The sequence below is a fragment of the Strix uralensis genome, chromosome 12 (genome assembly GCF_047716275.1).
Source record: "Strix uralensis isolate ZFMK-TIS-50842 chromosome 12, bStrUra1, whole genome shotgun sequence".
Classification (NCBI taxonomy): domain Eukaryota; kingdom Metazoa; phylum Chordata; class Aves; order Strigiformes; family Strigidae; genus Strix; species Strix uralensis.
This window is the reverse complement of record NC_133983.1, coordinates 23,891,842-23,908,758: the sequence shown is the minus strand read 5'-3', so window position 1 is coordinate 23,908,758 and position 16,917 is coordinate 23,891,842. Positions and strand designations below refer to the sequence as shown.

The following is a 16,917-nucleotide window of genomic DNA, read 5'->3' as shown; positions in this document are numbered from 1 at the left end:
GTTTGGTTGGGGTTTGGTGATGAAGGTGCAGCCCGTGGGGAATCCAGGCTGCCAGGAGCGAGGAAAGATTTGGGCTAAATTCATAAAGGTTCTTTCACAGAGCACTTCACCTGCACAGTCTCCTGAGGGGATCCTTTCTGCTTGGGTGCAGCTAAAGCCTAAGACAAACTCAACCTGTCCTTTCTGACACCCAGGAAGGAGTGGATTCTCAGATGGCCCTGGAATGGTCCCTGGAGATCCTGCAGTGCCTGGAAGAGAGGGGCACATCCTGGCCACTTCTCTTCCATGCAGGAGGGGAAGGTGAGGGGTCCTGCCTCCGATGGGTGGAAGGGTGAGGTTCGGTGCGGGGCAGGCACGTCCCATCTCTCTGATTACGGGTGTGCTTGTGAGAAGGAGCTGATGGGCCTTCGTAAGCAGCATGAAAAACACTTGTTTGAGGAAAAGCTGAGAACATCCTGCTTCTACCCTGCAGCACAGGGACTCGGCTGATGAGCAGGAGCGACTGACACTCAGCGTTGCTCCCCATGGTGGAGAAAGCCTCAGAGGGGGCAGCTTGCTTCTTGGTGGTCACCACCCCCAAGCACTAGTGTTTTTCATGGGCTTGGAAGGAAACTGCAGCCCCTGTGCTGCTGCAGAAGTATGCAGGGTGGCGTGAGGACCACTGCCAAGATGCTTAGTGCTTCTCTTTTATCCATTGCAGACTCCCAAAAATACGGTGTCCTGCGCGGCGCAGCCTCGGACCGTCACACCCGGCTCTTGCCTCTCGCATTCTACAGGTAACATCCCGCTGGACTCGGCAGGGAGGGTGTTCATGGGGGAGGATGTGGCTGATGGTTTGCACAGACCACGGCTGGCCCTGTGTGGGAGACAACACTCGATCACGGCAGGATTGCGATTTAAGGAGCCCTGAGGTTTTTGCTAGAAGTTTCCCCTCAGCTTTGTGCTCCAGACAGGAGTGTCCCTGGCTGCCTTCCCGCTCCTGGCAGCGCGGTGGCCCTGCACACAATGAGACTTGTAAAATGGGCACTGGCTGCCTTTGCCTTGTGTCTTTCTGTGCTTGAGGCCACCGCGGAACCAGCGCTAATGGCTGTGTGACCTCCTCTAGCCTCAGCCCTCGCTTCCACCGCGAGCTGCTCGCCAGAGAGCAGACCTTCCTCTGCGTGGCACTCGATTCCTACATCCAGCTGCTGCGGCTCTTTGTGGAAGGGAAAGACCTGCCGCAGTGCCATCGAGCCGGGCAACGCCCAGACCCCCCAGAGCATGTGAGTGAAGCTCGGTCGCTCTTTTTAACGGCAAATCCCGTTCTTTATCCCTTCCCCTGCCACTCGCAGCATCCCTCTTGTTCACACCTTCCCGTACAAAGCAGAGGCATGGGGCTGCTGCTGCAGGCAGCTTGCTCACCCCTCGGGGCCGAGAGAAGCTGCTGGGGCTGCTGTCCTGCTGCTGCCTTGTACGGGATCCCAGGGTGGATGCAGCTGCTGATCAAGTGATCTGCTTAACCTCTGACGAGCCCGAGGTGCAGTGTAGTGGTTCCCGTTCCGCCTTTGGAGGCGGGAGGGCTGAACGTGACATTGCCCTTGGCCTCCCCGGGCCGTGTCTGTGTTCTCCAGGGCCATCCCTTGGAGGTGATCTCCGCGGCCCGGCAGTTCCTGCTGGGCGCCATCCCGCTATGCCCTGCCCAAAGCTTTGGAAACATACAACCGGTGCGTTGGATATATATATATATATTTTTTTAACCCTCTTCTCCCAGGATGGGAGAGCTCCTGCCTGTGTGGCCTTTCCTGGGATCCTGCATGGTTGTGTCCCATGTGGGAGAGGTGGGAGCTGCCTCCTCCCTTGCCCAGGCCACAGGCTCCTCTCCCCCACGACATTAAACCCTGCCCACTGCTTAACTCTTCGTCTTGGGGGAAAAGAGCAAGCACAGCGAAGGGGCAGGTGTTGAAATTTCTCACAAGATTGTGAGAATTGTGTTATTTCTGCACGAGTCAGCAACGGCTTCCCTCCCCCCTACCCCGGCTTTGCCGAGGAGCAGCCAAACGCTCCCGTGCTGCTGTAACTCGCTCCTGAAGCAGCACGAGCAGGTCTAACGCCAGCTCCTTGCCCTCTTCCTCAGCTCCTGGCCACCTGTGAAGAACTTGACCCTGAGCTGGCAGCCACCCTCCTGCGCTTCTCGAGGCCTGGTGTGGCCATGGAACTGGATGAAGAGCTGCTCCTCTTCTGAGTAAGCTCAGGGTAAGCTGAGCCCAACACCCTGACTGCAGCCGAAGGGACAGACAGGGCCCTACCTTGCTGACCAGTGCTCTTTCTTTCAAGTTACTTTGTAAATAATTTATTACAAGCATAACCATGAAGCTCTTATTACAATAAAAAGTAGGTTACAAATTTCAGTTTTGACTTGCTTTAGGAAGCATAATTTTTATGTTTTTTTTCTTTTTTTTTCTTCAAAACAAAACGTCTGCTTAAAGTTGCTCCGCTGTCCTACGTACCCTCGGAGGCACCCGAGGGGAAACTCGTGTGTGCAGGCAGCAGCCAACTTGGGCTCTACAACGGTGTGCGTGGGGAGAACGGGGAGGGGTGCTGCCGAACACCCCCTCCCCTGGGATTAGACAGACTCTTAGTACAACACTGCTGAATCAGACGTGAGCATGGAGAATCACAGCATGATAACAAGCTTTTTCTGAGCAAGCTGAAGCTAATTCCACTGAGTTCTTTGGGAGACTAAAACGTAGATTAAAAATCTCCACTCTGCCGTATGGTTTCTATAGTGCTGGACTGGGGAAGTGTCCCCGTCCCCCTCAGGTGGGCTCCTGCTGCGCAGTCACTTCTGTCTTTACTGCTTGGCTTTCTGAAGTCCCTGAAGTACTGAGGAGGAGGATGGGCTCTGGCTCCAGTGGCTTGGCTTTGTCCTGAGTCTGGGTCAGAGGGTGCACCATGGACATGTGGACATTAAGGTTATGGGCCTTCTCGAAGCGCTTCCCGCACTGGTCGCAGGCGAACTCCAGCTCTGTCTCCGCTTTGTGTTTGGTCATGTGGTACTTGAGCGATGCTCGCTGTCTGCACTGGAAACCACAGATTTCACACCTGCAAGGCAAAGCAGGGGCTCAGCACCCGCCCTGGAGCCGCGGCCTCCGCTCGTCGTCACGCTGAACGAGCCCATGAGAAAACAACCGCAGCCTCGGAGCTGCTTGCTCAGAGCGTCTCCCACAACCACCCCACTCATGCAACACCCTCCTCGGGCCTGCGGCTCCTCGCCGAGCGGTCACGGGCTGAACTCAAAGGCAACAGCAAGAGGAGGAGGTGGAAGACTGGCTCAGCAATGGGAAAGCTCGAGCACATGTTGTGGGGGAACATTTAAAGTGAATCAGCCGGACGCTGCCAGCTCCAGGCGGGGTTTGTATCGCAGAATTACTCCGTGCTAAGGGCAGTGGCGAGAGCTCAGAACTTCCCTACCCCCTTTTCCTCCCTACAAACGGAGCATTGGTGTGCACTTACTGGAGGGGCTTGGCTCCCGAGTGCCGCATCTGGTGGACTGAGAGGTGTTTGCGTTGCTTAAAGGTCTGCCCGCATTCATCGCAGATATAATTACGTACCTCTGCAACGGAAGGAGGGAGAGAGTCACTGGTTCCACTCATTTCTTAGCTCACGGAACGCACGCAGGCAGCCGCCCATGCTGACTGGTGGAGTCTGGATTCCTCCCCCTGCCTCGCATCCCCCCACCCAACGGCCCGCTCCAGGTTTAGGGGCACAGCAGACCCTTCCCCAGCCTGCGCAGCGAGGTGCTGGGGGCGTGTTTGTAACACCCGCTGCCTGGTGGGACACACCTGTATGAATGAGCTTCACGTGACGCTGTAGGTACCGGTCAATCATGAACACCTTGTTGCAGCCAGGATGAGGACAGGGCCTCTCCCGAACCTCTTCGTGATGCTCTTTGATGTGTTTCTGTAAAGCAGAAACGCTGGGCTGCTGTTTTCCCCCGTGAAAAAAAACCTGGATCCCCCCAAAATGAGACCCCTGTCTTGGCAGGCTTGTGCATCAGCGCTGCTGTGAATAAACCAGAGACTTTCACCCCAATCTGCCCCCCCTGGAGGGGGCTGTGACGGGACGTGGCAGCAGCCTTCCCTCACAGAGCAGCTCCTGCTCTGTCTGGGCTCCGAAAAAAGGCCTCGGCCTCTGCGCAAACCACTTTGTTTAGGGGGTTTCTGCCTCCCGTGGAGCGATGGGGTGGATTAAATCTGCCAGGGATCCTCTCCTCAGACGGGAAGGGCTCTATAGTGCTCCAAGCTATGGGTTGGGGACAGGAGCAACCCCTGAACTTACCTTCATGCCGTCCGCCCCTCTGTAGACAGCCGTGCAGCCCTGGTAAGGACACTTGTAAATGGTGGGCAGCTCCTCCCTGCAAAGCAGAGGCTGCCGTCAGCCCGCACGCCAAGCACGGGGTGCTGCCCAGCCCTTGCCTGCTCCTTATTACCTTTCACATTTGATTTTTTTTTTCCAGCCTGGTTTAGGCCCCGGCTTCTTCCTTATTTTGGGCTCTTCCATCTTCTTGGCTTCTTTGCTGTCACTTTTCTTGCTAGAAACCCTCCAAGAAGGAACAAGGAAGGAGGACAGTGGTTTAGTACTTGGCTCTTGGTTTTAGTCCTCTCAACTAATCGTCCCCGCGCCTTACACCAGCTGAGGGCTTAGCCCGATGCTTGACTGGGCACAGCAGGAGCACACGGCGGGTAATTAGTGCTGGGCCTGGGGATGAGGGATGTGGCCCAGCTTCGACCCAACGGGGAGCTTGGGGGACACGGGTGCGGCACTGTGACCTCCAGACAAGGATATGGAGGGAAACGAGGCCGTGAAGGAAAGCAACGGTGCTGGCCCCGCCGCGGCCCAAGCGCGGAGCTCAGGGAACCACGCAGCAGTAAGGCCCTTACTTCTTTTCGGGGTAAGGCTCGAAGGAGTCATCTGAAGATTGCACGTTTCTCTTCTCATTTTCATCGTCGCTTAAGAAGTCCCTGAGAGAAAGAAGATGCCCTTTACCACCCTGCTTCAGCTCCAGCAATACCTGTACTTCGTTCCCAGTGCGTCCGTCCCCCGAGGCACCGCGTGTCCTCCCCCCCATCACCTCCCCAAGCAAACACCATGCCGGTGCACGCGGCAAATAGCAACATCAGGTCCTTTTAGGACTAGATCTCTGTAAGAATAATTGAACCGCTGTCAGGAGAACAAAAAACGGCCGTTACTGAAAAGATCTATTCATTGTTGAGGGATGTTGCTACCGCTTTCTATATGGGGAAAAGTAATTTTGTAGAGCAAGAATGCAGTGTCACTGTCTGGCACAGGTTAATGAAGCCCAGATCATTCCGTATTTCCTCACATGTAGAAACCACATAGATCTGGGTTTTTCTTTTTCCTCCTTTTAAATCCTAAGCCATACAAGAAGCAATTAATTCTGAAGGCAGGAAATGGGTGATAAATTGTTGTGGCACTTCTCCTGTGACAGCTGACAGATTTAGCTGACACACTGCAATAAGTCTGCGCTCAGCCCTTTAGTACTTTAGACTCGGAATGACTGGATTTAGCCAAATCTTTGATCCTAAAGACTGCTAAGCTGCCTGTGTCCCTCCCTCTCCCCATTTAACTGTGAGCAAACGGGGCCATTTCCCTCACCCGTGTTCCCGCACCGCCCGCTCTTCCCATCGCCCCCTCCACAGTTCCTTCCCCAGAGCAGAGCTGGGGATGAGGGGGAACCAAACCAGGCTCAGGTTTGCCAAAACCAGCCAAACACCCCCAGAGAGCACACGCGCGTGTAAACCTCCCCCCCTTCCCCGGGGAGTTCGGCGTGAGCTTTGTCCCAGGCGCCGCAGAGCCACCGCGGCGGTTCCGAGGGGCCGCGAGGGCCAGGTCACTCATGGAGAAAGAGCTCTCCGAGGCGGGTCATTTCATACTCGCAAAGAAGACATTTAGGCTATTTTAAACCCACTCTTCTCTCACCCCTCAGAAAGGTCACTGAACTCGTCTTTTACCCGCTCATCCGACGTTGCAGACAGAACCTGCTTCCCACTCAACTGTCCTAGGGAATGAAGGAGAACACGGTGCGTTACACGGAAAAGCAGCAAAAACCAGCCAGCGGAGACAGCTGCCGAGAGGGAACCAACTGCTGCGGGGTCACTCAGCGTGAAAACGTGCGCTCCACCACGACTTAAACCCCACTCCGCGTCTTGTGCGCTCAGAGGCTGCTCTCCCAGAGCCTTTACTCCCACGAGCAGCTTTTGGTTTCCCCCGTGACTCCGTAACTGAAAGACTCGTCCCCATTGAGTCCCAGCTGCTGTTCCTCCTTCCAGCAGCGGACACCTCCCGCGGCTGGTGGAGTTAACCACAGCCCAACGTCTGTAACTCAAAAGTGGGTGTTATTCCCCAAATGCCACTTCCAGGAGAGTCCAGCACTAAACCCACGTGAGCACACCTGCCCGGTGACTCTCCTTTGTGGAGAGAAGGGGCTCATCACCTGCGGCCGCAGCGGGATGGGGGAACCCCCTCTTCCCTCCAGGGTTTGGATGGAGTGGAAAGAAACACCTGGCAAACGCGGTGCTGGAGAACCAGCAATCGCTCGGCACCACTCAACGGGCGCCTGTCCCCGGGCAAGAGCAAGGTCTCGCTAGCCCAGCGCAGCCTGCTGAGGTCTCGCCCCGTTATCAGAGGGGGAAAGAGTGCACAGGGTGAGGAGAGCAGCTCTTCTTGTGCGCTGCGGTCGGCCCAAGCCCCATGTTCTGCCTTCTGTGAGGCTCGGAGGTGATTCTCCAGGCAACCGGCGCTCCCCAGCCAGGGTCTGCATCCTCCCCGAGGAGGGGGCCCAGCTCCACCGTGGCTCCCCGGGTCAGCTCACCAGCAATTTGCCCTTCCCCAGCGGCCCGGAGGGAGAGCGGAAGGCAAATCCCTTACCTGTGGCACCGCTCAGAGGCGACACGGGCTGCGGCAGGGCTTTCTCCTGCGAGGGGGCTGTGCTGTCCAGTTGTGAGCGAGACGAATCCCTGTTCTGCAGCGGCTCGTCCTCCAAGTTCAGTGGCACCGATGTGGTCCCTTTGTTTGCAGGCTGCTGGCAAGGACTTGTCCTTACTGGAGCATGCTGGGGTTTGGGAACGGAAACAGCCTCGGCATTGTCTGCCCCGGCCCCGTTGTCAGTCAAGCGCTGCGCCGTGCTCTTGTTCCACTCCCGTTTGACGGACAAAGCGTTGTCAACCAGCACCGTGCTACAGTCCGAATCCGTATCCATGACGTAGTCGTGCCCGTCCCCGCAGCCCCAGACGGCGCGGATGATGCCGCAGTACTCGGAGGAGAGGACGCTCCGCAGGCTGGGCGCCGAGGGGCAGCTCCCGGCGTGCGCGTGCGCCCACGTCACCAGGCCATGCAGGCACTGCGGGCTGGAGGTGATCAGGTCAACTGCGGGAGGGGAGAGGCGGCACACGCACCGTCAGGCCCCTGCGCTGGCCCAGGGCACGGCCGGCCGCGGGGAGGGGACAGGGAGGGACCCGCTGCTGCCCCAGCGAGGGGACGGGGCTGCGGACACGCTCCCCCCAGCGCTGCGTGGGGCTCCTGCCTCAGAAGGTGGGGGGAGAGGACTGAGGGTGCTGCACCCAGAGGGACTGGGGCGGGGACAGCCCCGTCGGCCACCAGTATCACTTATTTTGCAGCCAAAAGTGTATTTCTGATTGCTTCCCTGCACCTGACGGTGGCTGGACAGGCCTGGCACGGCCACCCAAACATGCTCCGCCTGCTCTTTGCACCTCCCTGCAGGTGAGCCTGCACCTGTTAAGCTCAGCTTGGGGAGGCTGGCACCTGCGCCCGTTAAGCTCAGTTCAGGGAGGCTGACACGTGCGCCTGTCAAGCTCAGCTCTGGAAGGCCTGCGCCTGTTAAGCTCAGCTCTGGGAGGCTGGTGCCTGTTAAGCTCAACTCTGGGAGGCTGGTGCCTGTTAAGCTCAGCTCAGGGAGGCCAGTGCCTGTGCCTGTCAAGCTCAGCTCGGGGAGGCTGGTGCCTGCCACTGTCAAGCTCAGCTCAGGGAGGCTGGCGCCTGTTAAGCTCAGCCTGGGGAGGCCGACACCTGCACCTGTCAAACTCAGCTCAGGGAGGCCTGCGCCTGTTAAGTGCAGCTCGGGGAGGCCAGTGCCGGTGCGGATCCTCCTGGGGAGCTGGAGGAAGGGGAACCGCGACCAGCCAGAGCAGGACACGGTCGCAGTGCCGAGGGACGCAGGAACCCCCCGGCTGGGTGGCCGTTCCTCGACGCCCGTAAAGCCCAGCCCTTTGCTGATGGCGTCGCAGAAGGAAAAGGCACGCAGCTCGGGGCACAGGCACTCACCCAGACACGAGGCACCTCCTTCTGCGTCCGGCTGGGCCTGGGCCGCGCCGCTCCTGCAAAACCAGAACAGCACAGTGGGGCCTCGGGGTGTTACGGAGGGAACACGCGGCAGTTCGCTACTCCCGATAACTCCGGGGAATTTAAAACAAAACCAAACCAAAATGCAACGTACTTTCCTTTCGACTTTACGTGGCCGGTGGGAGACGCGTTCACCCTCTGGATAAACGTCCTGAGGACGCTGCGGCATTTGTAGAACTGGGCATGGCATTTCTTGCAGACGAACTGGGGGAGCGCGGGGTCCTGCCGCACGGCCACGCCGACCAGCCGCTGGAAGTCGGTGAAGAAGACCTGATCCACCCGGCGCTGCTTCTCCGAGTTCTCCCCCATCACCGGCACCTTCCCGAAAGCATTGCGCAGCGTCCTGGAGGAGAACTTCCCGTGGCAGAGGCGACAATACCCGGTGCTCAGGGCTCTGCCGATTCCTGCTAGAGAAGGATTGGACGTTGCCGCAAAAGCACGGCAACCACTACGGCTTGGAGGCACCGACACACCGGGAGATGTTCCCTTCCCTCCATCCGGGCACAGAGAACTGGGGCAGGAAGGGCGACACCTTCCCCGTGACCCCCCGGTGCAGACCGGGGCACCGCACCACAACCGACTGACCCTAAAATCAGCTTTTCTAGCCCCATATCGCCCCAGCGGAGAAACCTCCTCCCCGCTGCGGTGTTCCCGGGGCTCGCTCACGTGCGTTTGCGCTTTTGCCAACGCTCTCCCTCGGCTTCAGTGGTTCTTCTCCCTCCCGGCGTTTATCTCTGAAGTATTTATAGCCGGCGGTCGCGTCCCTCGGCCGCCGCCCGCCCTGGGCCGCCCCAGCTCCTGCAGCCCCTTCGAGACGCGCCGTTTCCGACCCGCCCTGACGCTGCCCCGCGGCCCGGAGCGGGGCAGGGACTTGGGGACACGAAGCTTCCGAGCGAGGCGCGATGCCCAGCAGCTCTCCTGGTTCCATGACCCTGACGCTTCTCCCGGACTGGTGACCCTCCGCTCAGGCCGGGGAGGGAGCGGGGAGCTGCCCGCGGCCCCCCGGCCACCGCCGAGACCACCCGAACCACCTCCAGAGCCCCCGGGGAGGGGCAGGACCGCGCGCAGGGCCGGGGGGGGGGCAGCCCCGGTGCCGCTGTCACTTGGGTCTGTCTTTCTGCGCCCAACTTGGAACCGTTTGATGATCCAACTTATCTCCCGCGCCCCGGCAGCGGGACGCTCGGTACCGGCCGCCCCCAAACCGCAGCCGGGTAACGGCAGAGCGCCCCGAGGCCCGAGGGGGGCCCGGTCCCCGTCCGGTTGTGCGGCCAAACCCCCTCCTTACCACGCTACGGACCGGCACCGGGGGGCTCGGCTCCGTGGGGGTGAAGCCCCTCCACGCTAACGGGGAAATCCGGGCCCCGGCGCAGGGCAGATCCCGGTGGCACGGAGCGCTGGGAACGGCGGGCAGCTCCCCGTTAGAGCGGGGACCCCCTCCGTACCGGGGGGGGCTCGGCAGCACCGGCACCGTGCCAGGCCTTACGCCCGCCGGGACCCACGCACCCACCCGCAGCCTGGCCCGGTGGGTGGCCCGGGGGGGTACGGGACGCCCCGACCCGCCGCCGCGCCCCCTCTCCACCCCTCAACCGGGTCGGGCCTCACCTGCCTCCGGGGCCCCGCCGAGGGCGGCGGGCCGTGTCCAGGCAGCGGCCGCCGGGGCCCACCCGGCGGGAGGCTCGGCCCGCACCACCGCCGCCGCCTCCTCCCCCGTCCCGCGGGCCGCCGTCCCGGGTCGCCGCCGGGGCTCGGGGGACGCCGCGCCGGGGCCGCCCGCGGCCGCCAGGAACCGGCCGCGCCGATCGCGCTTCATCGCCGCCGCCGCGGGCACGGCCCGGCCCGCCCCGGCCCGCCCGGCGCAGCGCCCCCTCGCGGCCCGGAGGACCCCGCCGCCGCCGCCCCGCCCCGGCGCAGCGCCCCCTCGCGGCCCGGAGGACCCCGCCGCCGGTCCGGCCCCACCGCGCTCCCCCACGGCGCCTCGGCCCGATCGTGCCGTTCCGGGCGGCGGCGGCCGCCATGGCCGCGGCGGGCGGCGACGGGCCCGGGGGGGCCGGGGCGGGCCGGGCCCTGCAGACCGCTATGAGGGCGGCGAGCGGAGCCCTGGAGATGGACAGCGCCGGGCGGCCGCGGGTGAGCGCGGAGCGGGGCGGGACCGGGACCCCCCGGGCCGCACCCCCGGACCCGGCCTCCCCTTTGCGTCCTGGGGGGTACCGGGAGGGCCGGGGTCCTACCGAGACACCCCCGGGAACCTGCGGGGTTTGGGGGTCCCCGCAACGTCCCCCCCCGCCCCTCCCAGAGCCCTGACACCCCCGGGGAAGGGCCCGCTGCTGCCCAGCCTGGCCCCCCCCGCGGGGCCCGGTGGGTGGCGGGGGTGTTACCGGGACTGCGCAGGGGTCCCGGGGCTCAGCCCCCCACCTCTCCGGCAGGAGGCCTACGTGGAGTACCTGAAGAGCATCGCCTTCATCGCCCAGGCCCTGCAGGAGGAGGCGGCCGGCACAGGTAGGGCAGCCCCCCCCCGCCCCCCCATCCCCGCAGCCCTTTTCTCCAGCCTTACGGGCACCGGGCGTGAGCCCCGTGCCCCCCCTCCGGTGACCCCAACACCCCTCAGATGGGAGCGAGGGGGTCACCCCCGACACCCCCAAGATGCTGAAGCTGGCGGAGCAGTGCCTGGAGAGGGTCAAGTCCATCGCGGCGGCGCTGGGTGAGCAAAGGGGGTGCGGGGTCCCCCCTCGGGGAGCTGGGCTGGCAGCAGGGGCGCAGCTGACCTGCCCGTCCCTCCCCAGGGAAAGCCCAGGCAAAACCGGCTGCGCAGGAGCGGGGCGGGGGCCCTGCGCCCCTCCCCAGGCACCGCCGGGTCTTCTCGGACGAGGGGGGGAAGCTCTCTCCCTTCCTGCCGCCGGAGATCTTCCAGAAGCTGCAGATCGCTGAGGCACAGAGCGCGCGGAAGTACGTGGGCTCGGACACCGGTGTGGGCCCCGCTCCGCCGGGTCCCGGGGTTGGGGACGGTGTCCCCGTGCGCGGCGGTGGGGGCTGACAGTGGCTCCCACCAGGGAGCTGACGCCACTGGAGGAGGCGTCTCTGCAGAACCAGAAGCTGAAAGCCGCGTACGAGGCGCGGGTGGCACGGCTGAACCCCAGCCAGGCCCTGCAGAAAACCTCCCTGGTAAGTTGGGGACCCCGCCGGGGTGACCCCCCTGTTCCGTGCCTGCCACGCCGGTGGCCGTGGGCTCGGGGCAGGTGTCCCCAACACGTCGCTTGCCTCGCAGACGCTGTCCCTGCAGCGGCAGATGATGGAGAACCTGGTGATCGCCAAGGCCCGGGAGGAGACCGTATCCTTCCCAGCCCCGAGCGCCGGCCCCGCGGCCACACCGGGCTCCGACAGAGCCCCACGCGTGTGGGGTGGCCCTGGGCTGCACCGACCCCACACAGAGTTTTGGGGTCCCAGTCCTGACCCGCTGCTGGCGGATCGGGGGGATGGAGGTGGGAGAAGGGCTGTGCCGGGGCGGTGGGTGAGCGGGGCTGGCGCGGTGCCGCGGCGGTGCCGATGATCCGCAGCCTTAACTGTGCCGTGGCCCAGCTGCAGCGGAAAATGGAGGAGCGGCGGCTGCGGCTGCAGGAGGCTGCCAACAGGTAAGGAGGGTGTCACTGCGGGGACCCCGGGGGGACTCTCGGGGGGGCCCTCACACGGGACTGTTGCACCCCCAGGAGATTCTCCAGCAGCGTGGCCCTCACCCCCGAGGAGCAGGAGCAGAGAGCGCTCTACGCTGCCGTCCTCGAGTACGAGCAGGACCACGTGAGTATGCGCCGGAGGCTGCTGCCAGGGGGGGACGGGGGGTGCAGGACGTGTCTGTCCTTGGGTGCTGGGGGGGGCAACAGGCCTGGACACCCCTGGGTGCTGCTGGGGGAGGGTGCTGTGCTGTCCCCGGGGGCAGGGTGCCGTGCCATCCCCACAGGACTGGCCGAGGCAGTGGAAGGCCAGGCTGAAGCGGAGCCCGACGGATCTCTCCCTGGTGTCGGGGCTTTTCTCCTGCCTCCTCAGGTAGCGCCACGGCGGGGAAAGGTGGGGGGGCCCCTGCCCACTTGCCTGTAGCCCCCACCCACCCCCTCCCTCTGCTCCCAGCTTCCCCGAGCACCCCATCGCCCAGCTCCTGCGGCAGCTGCAGTGCGCGGTGTACGCCCGGCTCTACCCCGCCATCAGCCAGGGCCCTGCCGACGCCACCCCTGCCTCCCCCACTGGCCTCTCCTTCCTCTCACTGGACGCGGGGGGCTCGTTGCCCGCCGAGCCGGGGGGCCGCCGGCTCCGAGCCTCCCGCAGCCTCCACTGCATGTTCTCGGTGCCCGAGCACGGCCCGGCCGGGCTACGGCACAGCCTCTCCAGCACGCCGCTTGCCGATGGCAACCCCGGCACCCCGAGGGTGGAGGGGGGCTGGCCAGGGCTGCCGGCACCCCCCCAGGCCCCCCGGGAGAGCTCGTTTGAGGATCTGGAGCGGTTCCTGGCATCGCCTGAGGGTTGGGCCCCCGGGGACCCCCCGGTTGGCCCCGAGCAGGCAGCGGCGGCGCTGCCAGAGCAGCTGAAGGGCGTCGTGCGGGACATCCACAACGCCATCGGTGAGGGACGGCCGCTGGCGTCGGGGCTCTCTGGGGGAGGAGGGGGCCTGTTCTATTTAGCCTGGGGGGGGGACTCAGGGGTGCAGAGGAGGATGGAGAGGGGGAATCTCACGGGCGCTCGCCGAGCGCGCTGCGTAACTCGTCCCTTCCCAGACAGGCTGCTCTCCCTGACGCTGCTGGCCTTCGAGGGGCTGAACACGGCCGCCGGCAAGGACCAGTGCCTGGCCTGCCTGGAGGAGGCCTTCTTCCCCCCGCTCTGGGCCCCGCTGCTGGCTCTCTACAGGTACCGCAGCCCTGGGGGGACAGGCCGGGCCCCCCGCGGGGTCTCCTCTCCCCCACAGCCCCTCTCTTTGGGCCCCTCACTCCAAAAAGGCCATTGAATGGCTCAAGCGTGTCCAGAGAAGGGCAACGGAGCTGGTGCAGGGTCTGGAGCACAGGTCTGATGGGGAGCGGCTGAGGGAACTGGGGGGGTTTAGTCTGGAGAAGAGGAGGCTGAGGGGAGACCTCATGGCCCTCTCCAACTCCCTGAAAGGAGGGTGCAGAGAGGGGGGATGAGTCTCTTGAGCCAAGGAACCAGCGCCAGGACAAGAGGGAATGGCCTCAAGCTGCGCCAGGGCAGGGTCAGACTGGCTCTTAGGAAGGATTTCTTTGCAGAAGGGGTTGTTGGGCGTTGGAATGGGCTGCCCAGGGCAGGGGGGGAGTCCCCATCCCTGGAGGGGTTGAAGAGTCGGGCTGACCCAGCGCTGAGGGGTCTGGTGGAGTTGGGAACGGTCAGGGTGAGGTTCATGGTTGGACTGGAGGAGCTTCAAGGGCTTTTCCAACCCAGATGACTCTGGGATTCTCTTCTCTGCCCCCAGGAGCGTTCATCGGCCCCGCGAGGCGGCCCTGGCCCGGAGCATGGAGCAGCACCGGCACGCTGGCCCCGCCGACATGGGGCTGGCGTCGCGGCTCTTCCCCCCAGCCCCCAGCTGCCCCGCCTACGGCTCCGCCATCGAGGACCTGCGCCTCATCCCGCTGGAGACGTGTCCCCGCAGGAAGCTGGAGTGCATCGGTGCGAGGCCGGGGCGGTGAGGGCTGGAGGGGGGCCCCACGGATGTGGTGTGGGGGGGACGGTGTGACCATCAGTGCCCATTTTGTGCTGCAGTGCGAGCCCTGCGCGGCATCTGTGAGTGCGCCGAGGAGTACTGTGGTGTGCGGAGCCCCGCCGCTGCCGCCATGTGAGTCTGGGGGGGGGGCAGAGACGTGGGGCTGGGGGTTGCCGTTGCTGGCATGGCTAATGGTTGCTGTTGGCGTCAGCGGGGCGGACGATCTGCTGCCCATCCTGTCCTACGTGGTGCTGCGGACGGGGCTGCCCCAGCTGCTGTCCGAGTGCGCCGCCATGGAGGAGTTCATCCACGAGGGGTAGGTGCTGGGGAGGGGGGTGCTGGGCCATGCGGGCACCCCGCAGAGCTGGGGAGTCCCCTCTCCTGGCATGGGGCTGCTGGGTGGGAGCCGTGGGTCCCGTGGGTGCAGGTGGGGTGGCTGTGGTGGAGTCTGGTCCACAGGGGTGTCCTGGCTGCGATGGTGTGGTGGCCATGGCAGTGTCCTGGCTGTGGGGGTGTCTTGGCTGTGGCTGTGTCCCAGCTGTGACAGTGTGGTGACTGTGGCGGTGTCCCCGCTGTGACGGCATCCTGGCTATAGGGGTGTCTTGGCTGTGACAGTGTCCTGGCCGTGACAGTGTGGTGACTGTGGTGGTGTCCCAGCTGTGATGGTGTCCTGGCTGTGACAGTGTGGTGGCCGTGGCTGTGTCCCAGCTGTCACGGTGTCCTGGGTGTGACAGTGTGGTGACTGCGGCGGTGTTCCGGCCGCGGGGGTGTCCTGGGTGTGATGCTCTCCCAGCCGTGGTGGTGTCCCGGCTGTGATGGCCCGGTGGCCGCGGGGGTTGTCCCAGCCGTGTCGGTGTCCCGTCCGTGTCGGTGTGCGGTGCAGGTACCTGATCGGGGAGGAGGGGTACTGCCTGACGTCCCTGCAGAGCGCCCTGTCCTACGTCGAGTCCCTGCAGTGAGGCGGCAGCATCGGGGGGACCCTCTCCCCGCCACCCGCGGGCAGGTGCTGCTCCCGTCCCTGCGGCCCGGGGTCCCCGGGGAGGGGTTGGGGGGTGGCCTAGTCCCGGGGTGGGGTGGAGGGGCGGTCCCAGGGCCCCCCCGCAGCGCCGCTGCTCCTCCCGTCCCCTGGGGGCGCTGAGGCACCACCCAGGAGGGGGCGGAGCCTCGGGGGGGCCGCCCCGCGGCGTGACGTCACTGCCGGCGGTGGGCGGGGCGGGGGGAGCGGAAGCGGCGCCGGTACCGAGCGGGGCCGGGGCGGTGGGGGGGGGGGGGGGGTGGTGGAGGGCGCCGGGCCGGCGGGAGCCGGGCTGTGCGGGGCAGGGGCGGCGCTCACGGGGCTGCGCACCCGCAGGATGTGCGCGGGTTCGGCGCTGGGGCAGGAGTACGGGCAGGAGTACCGGCAGGAGTACCGGCGCTGTCTGGAGCGGGAATTCCGCCGGGGCCGCGCCGGGGCCTGCTCGGACCCGGCCCTCGGCGAGCGGCTGCGGCAGCGGCTGCGGCTGGAGCCGGCGGTGCTGGGGGCCCTGCAGCAGGACGGCCGGGCCCTGCTGGCCCGGGGGCTGCGCGGCCGCCCGGACCCGGGGCCGGGGCTGCGGGGCCTGGCCGGGGCCTTCCGGCTGCTGGAGCTGGCGGCCGTCAACCTCTACCTCTTCCCCTGGCGCAAGGAGTTCAGCACCGTCCCGGTGAGCAGCGGGGGGGCGGGGGGCAGGGGGCGGGGGAGTGTCCCCAGCCGAGCCCCCCCCTTTTCTAACTCCCCTCGCAGACCTTCTCCGGCACTTACGTGCACTGCCTGCGCCCGGCGCTCCCCGAAGCCGACCTGGTGCGGAGTTTCGGCCGGTTGGGCTACGAGCGGCTCGACCGGCATCGCCTGGTGGTCTCCCGGCTCCCGCCCGGCTCCCAGCTGATCGCCGCCGCCTGCGGTTTCTTCGCCTGTCGGCTGGAGTGCGAGATCCTGGTGGAGGTGGTGCTGCGCTTGCGCCCACGCCGGCTCCGCGTCCCGGAGCTTCTGGAAGCTCGACGCCTGGCCGGGGACGTGGAGGCCTGCGTGGAGATGCTGCGGCGGGAGGCGACCGATGACGGTGTCGATCTCTACCGGGAGACGCCAGACGGTTCCGAGGACACCGGGGGAGAGGATGTAGCACCCTCAGCGCTGCCAGAGGACCCTGGGAACCCGCAGGATGTGCCCCGCAGGGGCTGGGACCACTGCGGAGACAGCGAGTGTGGGCAGGAGCCAGTGCTCTCCGCTGAGCCGGACCCATCCTCTCGCTTCTTCCTGGAGGAGCAGCGCGGCGCGGCCGGCAGCCTGCTCCCGGCAGGCAGCGGGAGCCCCCAGGTTCCGGGGGAAGGCCCGGATTTGCCCCTCGCCGCTCCCCAGGAAGCCCCCGAGCTGCCCCGCTACCAGCTGCACTCCTGCCTGCGCCGGGGCGCGCTGCCCAACTACTGCTGCACCACCTGCCAGCAGCTCCACGCCGGCGCCTGCGCGGCCGGGCAGGCCTGCCGGACCCGCCACCGTGGGCAGGAGCTGCGCAGCGAGAGGCAGCAGCGGCTCTGGCTGCAGCGGACGGAGGTGGACATGCTGCTGGCCGACAGCTCCGGGCCCTGGGGCTAAGCCCAGCCACCGCCGTGGGAAGGGGGGACAGGGACAGGCACCGCACGCCCCCTGCAGAGTTCCGCTTCGCCCCGGCGCTCCCACTGTAAACGGCTCGGTGTGTCCCAGTAAAGCGCGGCTGCCTCGCAGCGTGGTGGGTTTCCTCCTGGGGAAGGGATGGGGCCACCCGCCGCCACGTCACCCCGCAGAAGAGCTTTGGCCC

The 16,917-nt window shown here is 65.1% G+C and overlaps 4 protein-coding genes across 4 annotated transcripts in view; 3 read left to right on the top strand and 1 right to left on the bottom strand.

Annotated features, from left to right (window-relative positions):
• Positions 1 to 2,387, top strand: part of FANCA (FA complementation group A) — a 36,624-nt gene extending 34,237 nt beyond the window's left edge. The window contains exons 39-43 of the mRNA XM_074881520.1: positions 195 to 300; positions 701 to 776; positions 1,106 to 1,262; positions 1,611 to 1,703; positions 2,114 to 2,387. Of these exons, the coding sequence (XP_074737621.1) occupies positions 195 to 300; positions 701 to 776; positions 1,106 to 1,262; positions 1,611 to 1,703; positions 2,114 to 2,221 (540 nt within the window). The 3' untranslated portion in view covers positions 2,222 to 2,387. The remainder of the gene's footprint in view (positions 1 to 194; positions 301 to 700; positions 777 to 1,105; positions 1,263 to 1,610; positions 1,704 to 2,113) is intronic.
• Positions 2,314 to 10,228, bottom strand: ZNF276 (zinc finger protein 276). The gene is made up of 11 exons (XM_074881519.1): positions 10,021 to 10,228; positions 8,513 to 8,822; positions 8,341 to 8,393; positions 6,928 to 7,425; positions 5,980 to 6,058; positions 4,920 to 5,000; positions 4,469 to 4,579; positions 4,318 to 4,393; positions 3,822 to 3,939; positions 3,493 to 3,592; positions 2,314 to 3,081 (listed from the first exon to the last, which is right to left on the bottom strand). The coding sequence occupies exons 1-11, from the start codon at positions 10,226 to 10,228 to the stop codon at positions 2,796 to 2,798; spliced, it is 1,920 nt and encodes a 639-aa protein (XP_074737620.1). The 3' UTR covers positions 2,314 to 2,795.
• A 159-nt stretch (positions 10,229 to 10,387) lies between these two features.
• VPS9D1 (VPS9 domain containing 1) lies at positions 10,388 to 15,597 on the top strand. The gene is made up of 16 exons (XM_074881213.1): positions 10,388 to 10,545; positions 10,842 to 10,914; positions 11,024 to 11,116; positions 11,199 to 11,361; positions 11,466 to 11,577; positions 11,681 to 11,743; positions 11,992 to 12,044; positions 12,120 to 12,207; positions 12,368 to 12,453; positions 12,535 to 13,022; positions 13,176 to 13,305; positions 13,880 to 14,073; positions 14,167 to 14,239; positions 14,319 to 14,423; positions 14,991 to 15,110; positions 15,459 to 15,597. The coding sequence occupies exons 1-15, from the start codon at positions 10,432 to 10,434 to the stop codon at positions 15,064 to 15,066; spliced, it is 1,911 nt and encodes a 636-aa protein (XP_074737314.1). The 5' UTR covers positions 10,388 to 10,431; the 3' UTR covers positions 15,067 to 15,110; positions 15,459 to 15,597.
• SPATA2L (spermatogenesis associated 2 like) lies at positions 15,384 to 16,843 on the top strand. The gene is made up of 2 exons (XM_074881247.1): positions 15,384 to 15,789; positions 15,870 to 16,843. Exons 1-2 carry the CDS (start codon positions 15,460 to 15,462, stop codon positions 16,713 to 16,715), a joined length of 1,176 nt encoding a protein of 391 aa, XP_074737348.1. The 5' UTR covers positions 15,384 to 15,459; the 3' UTR covers positions 16,716 to 16,843.
• The last annotated feature ends 74 nt before the right edge of the window (positions 16,844 to 16,917 follow it).

Coding starts and splice junctions, on each gene's coding strand:
- VPS9D1 (XM_074881213.1), top strand. CDS start 10,432: ATGGCCGCGGCGGGCGGCGACGGGCCCGGGGGGGCCGGGGCGGGCCGG. Junction 11,362..11,465: donor GAGGCACAGAGCGCGCGGAA/GTACGTGGGCTC, acceptor GGCTCCCACCAG/GGAGCTGACGCCACTGGAGG. Junction 12,454..12,534: donor CTTTTCTCCTGCCTCCTCAG/GTAGCGCCACGG, acceptor CTCTGCTCCCAG/CTTCCCCGAGCACCCCATCG.
- SPATA2L (XM_074881247.1), top strand. CDS start 15,460: ATGTGCGCGGGTTCGGCGCTGGGGCAGGAGTACGGGCAGGAGTACCGG. Junction 15,790..15,869: donor AGGAGTTCAGCACCGTCCCG/GTGAGCAGCGGG, acceptor CTCCCCTCGCAG/ACCTTCTCCGGCACTTACGT.
- ZNF276 (XM_074881519.1), bottom strand. CDS start 10,228: ATGAAGCGCGATCGGCGCGGCCGGTTCCTGGCGGCCGCGGGCGGCCCC. Junction 8,394..8,512: donor CACGTAAAGTCGAAAGGAAA/GTACGTTGCATT, acceptor CTGGTTTTGCAG/GAGCGGCGCGGCCCAGGCCC. Junction 6,059..6,927: donor GCCTCTGAGCGGTGCCACAG/GTAAGGGATTTG, acceptor TTCATTCCCTAG/GACAGTTGAGTGGGAAGCAG.